Source organism: Salmo trutta, unplaced genomic scaffold (genome assembly GCF_901001165.1).
Source record: "Salmo trutta unplaced genomic scaffold, fSalTru1.1, whole genome shotgun sequence".
In the NCBI taxonomy this organism is placed as follows: Eukaryota; Metazoa; Chordata; class Actinopteri; order Salmoniformes; family Salmonidae; genus Salmo; species Salmo trutta.
Window position 1 is genome coordinate 1,222,658 of NW_021823237.1, and position 15,325 is coordinate 1,237,982.

At 47.6% G+C, this 15,325-nt stretch overlaps 1 protein-coding gene across 4 annotated transcripts in view; it reads left to right on the top strand.

Moving 5' to 3' along the window:
* Nucleotides 1–8,126: 8,126 nt before the first annotated feature.
* The window catches only part of LOC115189823 (adipocyte plasma membrane-associated protein), a 39,860-nt gene continuing 32,661 nt past the window's right edge, over nucleotides 8,127–15,325 (top strand). For all 4 annotated transcript variants that reach the window (XR_003877006.1, XR_003877005.1, XM_029748329.1 and 1 more), the window contains exon 1: nucleotides 8,127–8,322. Coding sequence is in view for 2 of the 4 variants with exons in the window: in XM_029748329.1 (XP_029604189.1) it covers nucleotides 8,321–8,322 (2 nt within the window). In the remaining 2 variants the exon portion in view is untranslated. The remainder of the gene's footprint in view (nucleotides 8,323–15,325) is intronic.

The following is a 15,325-nucleotide window of genomic DNA, read 5'->3' on the forward strand; positions in this document are numbered from 1 at the left end:
GTCAGAAAATCCACCCTGTCGCTGGAATGTCCCGTTAAGCCTCCATCTTGATGTCTATCATAGTGTTTTTTTTAAAAAAGGACACAAATCATTTTGAGAGTATCCCTCCCCCCCCAAAAAAAATTATTCATAAAACCGTTTTAATTTCCATATGTATTTGGAATATAAAATGTTTCTTTGTTTGGGCTTCAGAAATGTGACCGAAAAAAAGTGCCTCAGGCCTTGAAAAAGACCGACTGTAACCGATTGAACGTATAAAGGGGACATCGGTATAAAGGGGACATCGGCATAAAGGGGACATCGGTATAAAGGGGACATCGGCATAAAGGGGACATCGGTATAAAGGGGACATCGGCATAAAGGGGACATCGGCATAATGGGGACATCGGTATAAAGGGGACATCGGTATAAAGGGGACATCGGTATAAAGGGGACATCGGCATAAAGGGGACATCGGCATAAAGGGGACATCAGTATAAAGGGGACATCGGCGAACAAATACCGTGTTCAAGGCTACAACCGCGCCAGTACGATGAGAAGGGCTTAAACTCAGGCGTTCAAAAGCGCCAATCAGACCGAGAGACCAATGCTTCAGATCATTAGGAGTTTCAGTTTAGAAAACAATCTCTATGCAGAAGCGACAGATACAGGGATGATAAAAAAAAAACTGCTTGATCGCCGTAGCAACATCAGGGGAAACTAGGAAGAAGGGAGTGGTGCTTGAAATACAGAAGTTCTGTAACATGTTTCATTGAGCCTCTCATTGTCTTTAATTGCTGGCCTCAACACTTTACGGAAATAGATTACCTGTACAGGAAGCTCTGTGAGCAGGTCGTCTGCGTACTGGACAGGTTGAATGAATACATCTCTTGATGCTCCTGGACACATCATCAGTGATGTAACCTGGGGTCATAGGGTGTTTTGAGTCTTACAACATCAGACGCCCTCGCCCAGGTGACCCACCCGAGGTTGATCAGACGCCCTCGCCCAGGTGACCCACCCGAGGTTGATCAGACGCCCTTGCCCAGGTGACCCACCCGAGGTCGATCAGAAGCCCTCGCCCAGGTGACCCACCCGAGGTTGATCAGACGCCCTCGCCCAGGTGACCCACCCGAGGTCGATCAGACACCCTCGCCCAGGTGACCCACCCGAGGTTGATCAGACGCCCTCGCCCAGGTGACCGACCCGAGGTCGATCAGACGCCCTCGCCCAGGTGACCCACCCGTGGTTGATCAGACGCCCTCGCCCAGGTGACCCACCCGAGGTTGATCAGACGCCCTCGCCCAGGTAACTCACCCGAGGTTGATCAGACACCGACTTGTGTCCAGGTGGCATTATGCTGCTCCCCATGGATCTCTTCTCTTGATCCAGGGCCATCTTGAGGCTTTTTCAGCTGCCTCGATGGTGTTGCTGATGGCTCTCCTCCTCTTCGCTCCATTGATGCCGAGTGTGTTGTAGGCTCTGTAGAGGGATCACCCAGCGAAACCGCTGTAGCCTACCTCGATAGGCATACCACCCTGCATACTACTGCTGGCTTGCTTCTGAAGCTAAGCAGGGTTGGTCCTGGTCAGTCCCTGGATGGGAGACCAGATGCTGCTGGAAGTGGTTTTGGAGGGCCAGTAGGAGGCACTCTTTCCTCTGGTCTAAAAAATATCCCAATGCCCCAGGGCAGTGATTGGGGACATTGCCCTGTGTAGGGTGCTGTCTTTCGGATGGGACGTTAAACGGGTGTCCTGACTCTCTGAGGTCATTAAAGATCCCATGGTACTTATCGTAAGAGTAGGGGTGTTAACCCCTGGTGTCCTGGTTAAACTCCCAATCTGTCCCTCAAACCATCATGGTCACCTAATAATCCCCAGTTTCCAATTGGCTCATTCATCCCCCTCCTCTCCCCTGTAACTGTTCCCCAGGTCGTTGCTGTAAATGAGAATGTGTTTTCAGTCAACTTACCTGGTAAAATAACAGAAAAAGAAATATACCTAGCCTTCCAATCCTGCTTCTGGCAGTTGATGACCAGTCCCTCGTTCTTGGCCCTCTTCCTCCTGTACGCCTCCTCAAGACAATCTTCAGAAGGGACTGTCAGCTCCAGAATAATGATGGTCTTTGTGAACTCTGAGACCAGGGGTGATGTCTGGTCTCAGGGTTGTCTTGACCATGTGCTGCGGGAACTTCAGCTGCTTCTCCTGGTCTGCTGTCAGCTGCCAGTGCTGAGCAGTAGCTAGGATCCCTGCTGGTGGTTTGGATTTTGATCCTGGTTTCTCCAGCTCGGATGAAAGTGATCTTCTGACAGGTAGGCTGAGCTCGCTTACTCTTGCTGATTCCTGTGCAGATTGCTTCTGAATGGTCTTGAGAACCTGGTCATGGCACCAGCGATAACGGCCCCCTCCCAGAGCTTTAGGACAGCAGTTCAGGATGTGCTCCAGTGTCCCTCTCTTGGACTATACTGGGTATGCAGGAGTTTCCACTTTGCCCCCCAGCAGATCAGGTTTGGTGAGCTGGGTAGAACATCATACACCGCCTGGATCGGGAACTTAATGCAGTGTGGTTCCGACCTGTCAGAGGTCAGTCCACAAGACTTTCCTGTTCACCGCCTGGATCAGGAACTTAATGCAGTATGGTTCCGCCTGCCAGAGGTCAGTCCACAAGACTTTCCTGTTCACCGCCTGGATCAGGAACTTAATGCAGTGTGATTCCGACCTGCCAGAGGTCAGTCCACAAGACTTTCCTGTTCACCGCCTGGATCAGGAACTTAATGCAGTGTGTTTCCGACCTGGCAGAGGTCAGTCCACAAGACTTTCCTGTTAACCGCCTGGATCGGGAACTTAATGCAGTGTTCTTCCGACCTGCCAGAGGTCAGTCCACAAGACTTTCCTGTTCACCGCCTGGATCAGGAACTTAATGCAGTGTGGTTCCGCCTGCCAGAGGTCAGTCCACAAGACTTTCCTGTTCACCGCCTGGATCAGGAACTTAATGCAGTGTGGTTCCGCCTGCCAGAGGTCAGTCCACAAGACTTTCCTGTTCACCGCCTGGATCAGGAACTTAATGCAGTGTGGTTCCGCCTGCCAGAGGTCAGTCCACAAGACTTTCCTGTCCACCGCCTGGATCAGGAACTTAATGCAGTGTGGTTCCGCCTGCCAGAGGTCAGTCCACAAGACTTTCCTGTTCACCGCCTGGATCGGGAACTTAATGCAGTGTGGTTCCGACCTGCCAGAGGTCAGTCCACAAGACTTTCCTGTTCACCGCCTGGATCGGGAACTTAATGCAGTGTGGTTCCGACCTGCCAGAGGTCAGTCCACAAGACTTTCCTGTTCACCGCCTGTATCGGGAACTTAATGCAGTGTGGTTTCGCCTGCCAGAGGTCAGTCCACAAGACTTTCCTGTTCACCGCCTGGATCAGGAACTTAATGCAGTGTGGTTCCGCCTGCCAGAGGTCAGTCCACAAGACTTTCCTGTCCACCGCCTGGATCAGGAACTTAATGCAGTGTGGTTCTGCCTGCCAGAGGTCAGTCCACAAAACCTTCCTGTCCACCGCCTGGATCAGGAACTTAATGCAGTGTGGTTCCGACCTGCCAGAGGTCAGTCCACAAGACTTTCCTGTTCACCGCCTGGATCAGGAACTTAACCTCTCTAGTACATGTGGGACGAACTCGTCCCACCTACGTAACAGCCACTGAAATCCAGTGGCGCGATTTTTGAATCGTTAGAAATGCTATAACTTCAATTTCTCAAACATATGACTATTTCACAGCTATTTAAAGACAAGAATCTCGTTAATCTAACCCCACTGTCCGATTTCAAAAAGGCTTTACAACAAAAGCAAAACATTAGATTATGTCAGCAGAGTGCCCAGCCAGAAAAAATCTGACACCCATTTTTCAAGCTAGCATATCATGTCACATAAACCCAAACCACAGCTAAATGCAGCACTAACCTTTTATAATCTTCATCAGATGACACACCTAGGACATTGTGTTATACAATACATGCATGTCTGTTCAATCAAGTTCATATTTATATCAAAAACCAGCTTTTTACATTAGCATGTGACGTTCAGAAAAAGCATAACCACCGCAAACTTCCGGTGAATTTACTAACAGTTTGCTAAATTACTCACGATAAACGTTCACAAAAAGCATAACAATTATTTTAAGAATTATAGATACATTACCCCTCTATGCACTCGATATGTCCGATTTTAAAATAGCTTTTCGGATGAAGCACATTTTGCAATAATCTAAGTACATAGCCCGGCATTACAGGGCTAGCTATTTAGATACCCACCCAGGTCAGCATCCACCAAAATCACATTTCCTATAAGAAAGATGTTCTTACCTTGCTTGTTCTTCATCAGAATACACTGCCAGGACTTCTACTTCAATAACAAATGTTGGTTTGGTCCCAAATAATCCATCGTTATATCCAAACAGCGACGTTTTGTTCGTGAGTTCTAGAATGCTTCTTCGCGGTGTCGCGCATGGCGCATTGGCGTGTCAAAAATGTCTAAATATTCCATTACCGTACTTCGAAGCATGTCAACCGCTGTTTAAAACCAATTTTTATGCCATTTATGTCATAGAGAAGTGTTAATATTCCGACCGGGAGTATGCATTGAGCCTAAACAGCCGAATAAAATTTCTCCTCAGAAGCGACTCATGCACGCGCATCATTGAAAGGTCCTCCGAGCATCCACTTACAAAAGGCGATAATATATTTCAACCTGAGGTTCCCTCGTAAACCTTCAGTTATTTCGCGGGCTCTGAGAGCCTATTGGAGCCCTGGGAATTGTCACGTTACAGCTAAGATCCTTACTTTTCAATAAAAAGAGGTAAGACGCACGACTCCTTGTCAGACAGGGTACTTCCTGCTTGAAGCCTTGTCAGGTTTTTGCCTGCCATAGGAGTTCTGTTATACTCACAGACACCATTCAAACAGTTTTAGAAAATTCAGAGTGTTTTCTATCCAAACCTGAACAATAATATGCATATTCTAGCTTCTGAGTTGGTGTAGGAGGCAGTTAAAAATGGGAACATATTTTTTCCAAAATTCTCAATACTGCCCCCTATACCAAAGAGGTTAATGCAGTGTGGTTCCGCCTGCCAGAGGTCAGTCCACAAGACTTTCCTGTTCACCGCCTGGATCAGGAACTTAATGCAGTGTGGTTCCGACCTGGCAGAGGTCAGTCCACAAGACTTTCCTGTTCACTGCCTGGATCAGGAACTTAATGCAGTGTGGTTCCGACCTGCCAGTGGTCAGTCCACAAGACTTTCCTGTTCACCGCCTGGATCGGGAACTTAATGCAGTGTTCTTCCGACCTGCCAGAGGTCAGTCCACAAGACTTTCCTGTTCACCGCCTGGATCGGGAACTTAATGCAGTGTGGTTCCGCCTGCCAGAGGTCAGTCCACAAGACTTTCCTGTTCACCGCCTGGATCAGGAACTTAATGCAGTGTGGTTCCGCCTGCCAGAGGTCAGTCCACAAGACTTTCCTGTCCACCGCCTGGATCGGGAACTTAATGCAGTGTGGTTCCGACCTGCCAGAGGTCAGTCCACAAGACTTTCCTGTTCACCGCCTGGATCGTGAACTTAATGCAGTGTGATTCCGCCTGCCAGAGGTCAGTCGACAAGACTTTCCTGTTCACCGCCTGGATCGGGAACTTAATGCAGTGTGGTTCCGCCTGCCAGAGGTCAGTCCACAAGACTTTCCTGTTCACCGCCTGGATCGGGAACTTAATGCAGTGTGGTTCCGCCTGCCAGAGGTCAGTCCACAAGACTTTCCTGTTCACCGCCTGGATCGGGAACTTAATGCAGTGTGGTTCCGACCTGCCAGAGGTCAGTCCACAAGACTTTCCTGTCCACCGCCTGGATCGGGAACTTAATGCAGTGTGGTTCCGACCTGCCAGAGGTCAGTCCACAAGACTTTCCTGTTCACCGCCTGGATCGGGAACTTAATGGAGTGTGGTTCCGCCTGCCAGAGGTCCGTCCACAAGACTTTCCTGTTCACCGCCTGGATCGGGAACTTAATGCAGTGTGGTTCCGCCTGCCAGAGGTCAGTCCACAAGATTTTCCTGTTCACCGCCTGGATCAGGAACTTAATGCAGTGTGGTTCTGACCTGCCAGAGGTCAGTCCACAAGACTTTCCTGTCCTTTGTGTGCTCTCACCTCGTCCAGGCACCTTGCTGTCTCATTCCCACTGCTCTGCTGGACCTCTCATCTTCCACAGCTGCTCTCACCACCACCTGACCAAGCTTGCGTGTCTCCTTCCCCTTGACAGTGTCGTACCAGGGTGTTGGACAAGGTTCTCAGACCATCTTTTCACCGGGTCACTGCTCCCACCAGGATACTGTGGCACAGCCAAGACTCAGCCTGCAGCACGGCCTCCTCTGCTCTCCATTTCCTCCCGGTCTTGACCACTATCACCCATTGGGCCACCTTTGGGTTGCTCCACTCCCTGTATTGACCACTATCACCCATTGGGCCACCTTTGGGTCGCTCCACTCCCTGTATTGACCACTCTCCAAGTTCTCCACTGTGGAGAAACGTACTTCGTAGATGAGCAGAGGTCAGAGTATCCTCGGGAGGATGCCTTGCGGATACATCCACGCCTTTGACTTGTCGGGCAGTCCTGACCAGTCAACCACTCTCAGCCAGTTCTCCAGCTCCGCTCTCAGCCAGTTCTCCAGCTCCGCTCTCAGCCAGTTCTCCAGCTCCGCTCTCAGCCAGTTCTCCAGCTCCGCTCTCAGCCAGTTCTCCAGCTCCGCTCTCAGCCAGTTCTCCAGCTCCGCTCTCAGCCAGTTCTCCAGCTCCTGACTGGTCAACCGACCATATACCCTTATGGGTGATTGAAAGATGAATTTAGGACCACCCACTGGTAGGATGTAGTAATGCTGTAAAGTTGGTTGCCACCCACCATATTAAGTCCAGAATAAGAAGAAGAAGCCTGAAGGAAGGAGGAGAGATGATGAGAAACTAATCTGCCTCACCGTTTTATCTGTGGATTAATTGTCGGCGTTGAGGACCTTGTGCATTTCAGGTAAAATAACAACCCAATGTTTATAATCACAGGACAAATGAGCTAGCAACATAAAGCTAGGTAGCTAAATTACCATAAATGTTTATTGCTTTTCGACCTGTCCTCAAATGAATATAATTAGTTCAGAGTTTGTTATGATATTTTAACCTGTGTGTCCTGGTCGTGCTGGTGTGGGGGGTATAAAATCAACCTGTGTGTCCTGGTCGTGCTGGTGTGGGGGTATAAAATCAACCTGTGTGTCCTGGTCGTGCTGGTTTGGGGGGTATAAAATCAACCTGTGTGTCCTGGTCGTGCTGGTGTGGGGGGTATAAAATCAACCTGTGTGTCCTGGTCGTGCTGGTGTGGGGGTATAAAATCAACCTGTGTGTCCTGGTCGTGCTGGTGTGGGGGTATAAAATCAACCTGTGTGTCCTGGTCGTGCTGGTGTGGGGGTATAAAATCAACCTGTGTGTCCTGGTCGTGCTGGTGTGGGGGGTATAAAATCAACCTGTGTGTCCTGGTCGTGCTGGTTTGGGGGGTATAAAATCAACCTGTGTGTCCTGGTCGTGCTGGTGTTGGGGGTATAAAATCAACCTGTGTGTCCTGGTCGTGCTGGTGTGGGGGTATAAAATCAACCTGTGTGTCCTGGTCGTGCTGGTGTGGGGGTATAAAATCAACCTGTGTGTCCTGGTCGTGCTGGTGTGGGGGTATAAAATCAACCTGTGTGTCCTGGTTGTGCTGGTGTGGGGGGTATAAAATCAACCTGTTGTTTACGTAAGCATGTGACAAATAAAAGTTGACTTGGAAACAGACTGCTCAGGCCCAGGGCTGGTCAGGTGGTTCCCTCTAGTGGCGAAACAATATCATGACAGTTGAGGAAGAAGACAACAGCGTAAATAAACCTCCCTCATCTCACACCTCCCATTCCAGTCATCTGTCCCCTGGATGAACTCTTTATAAATCACACACACACACTCAGTCTCTCTCAGCACACACACACACACACACACACACACACACACACACACACACACACACACTCAGTCTCTCTCAGCACACACACACACACACACACACACAGACACACACACACTCAGTCTCTCTCAGCCCACACACACACACACACACACACACACACTCACTCTCAGTCTCAGTCTCTCTCCCGCGGCGCTCCCCAGAGCAGACAACAACTTTGCTTCATGGCGGCGAGTCTCACCGGACACAGGATCCAACCGTGATATGTGATCTCACCGGACGGGAGCGAACCGGGCTGTGATCTCACCGGACAGGAGCGAGCTGCGGAGGAATCTACGATGTAGGTTACGTTTTTACCGGAGTTGTTTTGCTTCGTGATAGAACAGTAATGAAGTTACGGAAAAGATTTTAAGCATGAACAGTTTTGACTGGGCTGAGCGGGAACTGTGACCACTAGGTTACTGCTGGATGAATGACCTCTAGGTTACTGTTGGATGAATGACCACTAGGTTACTGCTGGATGAATAACCACTAGGTTACTGATGGATGAATGACCACTAGGTTACTGCTGGATGAATGACCACTAGGTTACTGCTGAATGAATGACCACTAGGTTACTGCTGGATGAATGACCACTAGGTTACTGCTGGATGAATGACCACTAGGTTACTGCTGGATGAATGACCACTAGGTTACTGCTGGATGAATGACCACTAGGTTACTGCTGGATGAATGACCACTAGGTTACTGCTGGATGAATGACCACTAGGTTACTGCTGGATGAATGACCACTAGGTTACTGCTGGATGAATGACCACTAGGTTACTGCTGGATGAATGACCACTAGGTTACTGCTGGATGAATGACCACTAGGTTACTGTTGGATGAATGACCACTAGGTTACTGCTGGATGACCACTAGGTTACTGCTGAATGAATGACCACTAGGTTACTGTTGGATGAATGACCACTAGGTTACTGTTGGATGAATGACCACTAGGTTACTGCTGGATGAATGACCACTAGGTTACTGCTGGATGAATGACCACTAGGTTACTGCTGGATGAATGACCACTAGGTTACTGCTGGATGAATGACCACTAGGTTACTGCTGGATGAATGACCACTAGGTTACAGCTGGATGAATGACCACTAGGTTACTGCTGGATGAATGACCACTAGGTTACTGCTGGATGACCACTAGGTTACTGCTGGATGAATGACCACTAGGTTACTGCTGGATGAATGACCACTAGGTTATTGCTGGATGAATGACCACTAGGTTACTGCTGGATGAATGACCACTAGGTTACTGCTGGATGAATGACCACTAGGTTACTGTTGGATGAATGACCACTAGGTTACTGCTGGATGAATGACCACTAGGTTACTGCTGGATGAATGACCACTAGGTTACTGATGAATGACCACTAGGTTACTGCTGGATGAATGACCACTAGGTTACAGCTGGATGAATGACCACTAGGTTACTGCTGGATGAATGACCACTAGGTTACTGCTGGATGAATGACCACTAGGATACTGCTGGATGAATGACCACTAGGTTACTGCTGGATGACCACTAGGTTACTGCTGGATGAATGACCACTAGGTTACTGCTGGATAAATGACCACTAGGTTACTGCTGAATGAATGACCACTAGGTTACTGCTGGATGAATGACCACTAGGTTACTGTTGGATGAATGACCACTAGGTTACTGTTGGATAAATGACCACTAGGTTACTGTTGGATGAATGACCACTAGGTTACTGTTGGATGAATGACCACTAAGTTACTGTTGGATGAATGACCACTAGGTTACTGCTGGATGAATGACCACTAGGTTACTGCTGGATGAATGACCACTAGGTTACTGCTGGATGAATGACCACTAGGTTACTGCTGGATGAATGACCACTAGGAGTTCCTGTTTCCTGTTTCCGGTCACAACTTGCAGACTTGTTTACGCTGTTGTGCGTTTTTGTTGCCGTTTTTACTTTGCTACCTGACGGTTTTTACTTTTTCATTACCGTATATTTTTACTTTTTCCCTCACTCAACTTTTTTTTTCATTCAACTTTCCTACCCCGGAGGTTTTATCTGGACATGGTTCGTCAGGACTTCAAACAGCCGAAGCTAAGTAACATTAACATGATGCCTTCTAATTGCAGTCGTTGTACTCATAATATACAGGAGAACGATCGCCTTACGGCAAGGATAGCTGTGCTGCAAGCCCAGCTTCAGACGCAATCGTTAGGCAAGGGTCATTTCAGTGTAGGAAAGGATGAAACAGCGTCTGTGCCACCAGTAAGTACAGATAGTAACGTTAGTATAAACCCCCTCGCACGGTCCCCGCAGCCGGACATCTTTCTCATGGCTTCTGGAGGGAAACGCTGTAGGAATGCTCAACCGGTGTCGCTTATTCAGCCGACAGAAACTTTCAACCGGTTCTCCCCGTTAAGCGAGTCGGAGTCGGAGGCCGAGACTTCTCTGGTCTCTGCTCCTCCCGTTGTGGGGTCTGAGACGCCGACGGCTCCCACCATTAGCTCTGACAAATTGAAAACCCTAGTCATTGGCGACTCCATTACCCGCAGTATTAGACTTAAAACTAATCATCCAGCGATCATACACTGTTTACCAGGGGGCAGGGCTACCGACGTTAAGGCTAATCTAAAGACGGTGCTGGCTAAAGCTAAAACTGGCGAGTGTAGAGAGTATAGAGATATTGTTATCCACGTCGGCACCAACGATGTTAGGATGAAACAGTCAGAGGTCACCAAGCGCAATATAGCTTCAGCGTGTAAATCAGCTAGAAAGATGTGTCGGCATCGAGTAATTGTCTCTGGCCCCCTCCCAGTTAGGGGGAGTGATGAGCTCTACAGCAGAGTCTCACAACTCAATCGCTGGATGAAAACTGTTTTCTGCCCCTCCCAAAAGATAGAATTTGTAGATAACTGGCCCTCTTTCTGGGATTCACCCACAAACAGGACCAAGCCTGGCCTGCTGAGGAGTGACGGACTCCATCCTAGCTGGAGGGGTGCTCTCATCTTATCTACGAACATAGACAGGGCTCTAACTCCTCTAGCTCCACAATGAAATAGGGTGCAGGCCAGGCAACAGGCTGTTAGCCAGCCTGCCAGCTTAGTGGAGTCTGCCACTAGCACAGTTAGCGTAGTCAGCTCAGCTTTCTCCATTGAGACCGTGTCTGTGCCTCGATCTTGGTTGGGCAAAATTAAAAATGGCGGTGTTCGCTTCAGTAATCTTACTAGTATAAAGACCTCCTCCATTCCTGCCATTATTGAAAGAGATTGTGATACTTCACATCTCAAAATTGGGTTACTTAATGTTAGATCCCTCACTTCCAAGGCAGTTATAGTCAATGAACTAATCACTGATCATAATCTTGATGTGATTGGCCTGACTGAAACATGGCTTAAGCCTGATGAATTTACTGTGTTAAATGAGGCCTCACCCCCTGGTTACACTAGTGACCAAACCCCCCGTGCATCCGGCAAAGGCGGAGGTGTTGCTAACATTTACGATAGCAAATTTCAATTTACAAAAAAAAAAACAATGACGTTTTCGTCTTTTGAGCTTCTAGTCATGAAATCTATGCAGCCTACTCAATCACTTTTTATAGCTACTGTTTACAGGCCTCCTGGGCCATATGCAGTGTTCCTTACTGAGTTCCCTGAATTCCTATCGGATCTTGTAGTCATAGCAGATAATATTCTAATTTTTGGTGACTTTAACATTCACATGGAAAAGTCCACAGACCCACTCCAAAAGGCTTTCGGAGCCATCATCGACTCAGTGGGTTTTGTCCAACATGTCTCTGGACCTACTCACTGCCACAGTCATACTCTGGACCTAGTTTTGTCCCATGGAATAAATGTTGTGGATCTTAATGTTTTTCCTCATAATCCTGGATTATCGGACCACCATTTTATTGCGTTTACAATTGCAACAAATAATCTGCTCAGACCCCAACCAAGGAAGATTAAAAGTCGTGCTATAAATTCTCAGACAACCCAAAGATTCCTTGATGCCCTTCCAGACTCCCTCTGCCTACCCAAGGACGTCAGAGGACAAGAATCAGTTAACCACCTAACCGAGGAACTCAATTCAACCTTGCGCAATACCCTAGATGCAGTTGCACCCCTAAAAATTAAAAACATCTGTCATAAGAAACTAGCTCCCTGGTATACAGAAAATACACGAGCTCTGAAGCAAGCTTCCAGAAAATTGGAACGGAAATGGCGCCACACTAAACTGGAAGTCTTCCGACTAGCTTGGAAAGACAGTACCGTGCAGTATCGAAGAGCCCTCACTGCTGCACGATCATCCTATTTTTCCAACTTAATTGAGGAAAATAAGAACAATCCGAAATTTCTTTTTGACACTGTCGCAAAGCTAACTAAAAAGCAGCATTCGCAAATGGAGGATGGCTTTCACTTCAGCAGTAATAAATTTATGAACTTTTTTGAGGAAAAGATCATGATCATTAGAAAGCAAATTACGGACTCCTCTTTAAATCTGGGTATTCCTCCAGGGCTTCATTGTCCAGAGTCTGCACAACTCTGCCAGGACCTTGGCTCAAGGGAGATACTAAAGTGTTTTAGTACTATATCTCTTGACACAATGATGAAAATAATCATGGCCTCCAAACCCTCAAGCTGCATACTGGACCCTATTCCAACTAAACTACTGAAAGAGCTGCTTCCTGTGCTTGGCCCTCCTATGTTGAACATAATAAACGGCTCTCTATCCACCGGATGTGTACCAAGCTCACTAAAAGTGGCAGTAATAAAGCCTCTCTTGAAAAAGCCGAATCTTGACCCAGAAATTATAAAAAACTATCGGCCTATATCGAATCTTCCATTCCTCTCAAAAATTTTAGAAAAAGTTGTTGCGCAGCAACTCACTGCCTTCCTGAAGACAAACAATGTATACGAAACGCTTCAGTCTGGTTTTAGACCCCATCATAGCACTGAGACTGCACTTGTGAAGGTGGTAAATGACCTTTTAATGACGTCAGACCGAGGCTCTGCATCTGTCCTCATGCTCCTAGATCTTAGTGCCGCTTTTGATACCATCGATCACCACATTCTTTTGGAGAGATTGGAAACCCAAATTGGTCTACATGGACAAGTTCTGGCCTGGTTTAGATCTTATCTGTCGGAAAGATATCAGTTTGTCTCTGTGAATGGTTTGTCCTCTGACAAATCAATTGTAAATTTCGGTGTTCCTCAAGGTTCCGTTCTAGGACCACTATTGTTTTCACTATATATTTTACCTCTTGGGGATGTCATTCGAAAACATAATGTTAAATTTCACTGCTATGCGGACGACACACAGCTGTACATTTCAATGAAACATGGTGAAGCCCCAAAATTGCTCTCGCTAGAAGCCTGTGTTTCAGACATAAGGAAGTGGATGGCTGCAAATTTTCTACTTTTAAACTCGGACAAAACAGAGATGCTTGTCCTAGGTCCCAAGAAACAAAGAGATCTTCTGTTGAATCTGACAATTAATCTGGATGGTTGTACAGTCGTCTCAAATAAAACTGTGAAGGACCTCGGCGTTACTCTGGACCCTGATCTCTCTTTTGAAGAACATATCAAGACTGCTTCAAGGACAGCTTTTTTCCATCTACGTAACATTGCAAAAATCAGAAACTTTCTGTCCAAAAATGACGCAGAAAAATTAATCCATGCTTTTGTTACTTCTAGGCTCGACTACTGCAATGCTCTACTTTCCGGCTACCCGGATAAAGCACTAAACAAACTTCAGTTAGTGCTAAATACGGCTGCTAGAATCCTGACTAGAACCAAAAAATTTGATCATATTACTCCAGTGCTAGCTTCCCTACACTGGCTTCCTGTTAAGGCAAGGGCTGATTTCAAGGTTTTACTGCTAACCTACAAAGCATTACATGGGCTTGCTCCTACCTATCTTTCCGATTTGGTCCTGCCGTACATACCTACACGTACGCTACGGTCACAAGACGCAGGCCTCCTAATTGTCCCTAGAATTTCTAAGCAAACGGCTGGAGGTAGGGCTTTCTCCTATAGAGCTCCATTTTTATGGAATGGTCTGCCTACCCATGTGAGAGACGCAGACTCAGTCTCAACCTTTAAGTCTTTACTGAAGACTTATCTCTTCAGTAGGTCCTATGATTAAGTATAGTCTGGCCCAGGAGTGTGAAGGTGAACGGAAAGGCTGGAGCAACGAACCGCCCTTGCTGTCTCTGCCTTGTCGGTTCCCCTCTTCCCACTGGGATTCTCTGCCTCTAACCCTTTTACAGGGGCTGAGTCACTGACTTACTGGTGTTCTTCCATGCCGTCCATGGGAGGGGTGCGTCACTTGAGTAGGTTGAGCCACTGACGTGGTCTTCCTGTCTGGGTTGGCGCCCCCCCCTTGGGTTGTGCCGTGGCGGACATCTTTGTGGGCTATACTCGGCCTTGTCTTCGGACGGTAAGTTGGTGGTTGTAGATATCCCTCTAGTGGTGTGGGGGCTGTGCTTTGGCAAAGTGGGTGGGGTTATATCCTGCCTGTTTGGCCCTGTCCGGGGGTATCATCGGATGGGGCCACAGTGTCTTCTGATCCCTCCTGTCTCAGCCTCCAGTATTTATGCTGCAGTAGTTTATGTGTCGGGGGGCTAGGGTCAGTCTGTTTCATCTGGAGTATTCTCTTGTCTTATCCGGTGTCCTGTGTGAATGTAAATATGCTCTCTCTAATTCTCTCTTTGTTTCTTTCTTTCTCTCGGAGGACCTGAGCCCTAGGACTACCTGGCATGATGACTCCTTGCTGTCCCCAGTCCACCTGGCCATGCTGCTGCTCCAGTTTCAACTGTTCTGCCTGCGGCTACGGAACCCTGACCTGTTCACCGGACGTGCTTGTTGCACCCTCGACAATTACTATGATTATTATTATTTGACCATGCTGGTCATTTACGAACATTTTAACATCTTGACCATGTTCTGTTATAATATCCACCCGGCACAGCCAGAAGAGGACTGGCCACCCCTCATAGCCTGGTTCCTCTCTAGGTTTCTTCCTAGGTTTTTGGCCTTTCTCAGGAGTTTTTCCTAGGGAGTTTTTCCCAGCCACCGTGCTTCTTTCACATGCATTGCTTGCTGTTTGGGGTTTTAGGCTGGGTTTCTGTACAGCACTTTGAGATTTCAGCTGATGTACGAAGGGCTATATAAATAAATTTGATTTGATTTGATTTGATTTAGGTTACTGCTGGATGAATGACCACTAGGTTACTGCTGGATGAATGACCACTAGGTTACTGCTGGATGAATGACCACTAGGTTACTGCTGGATGAATGACCAA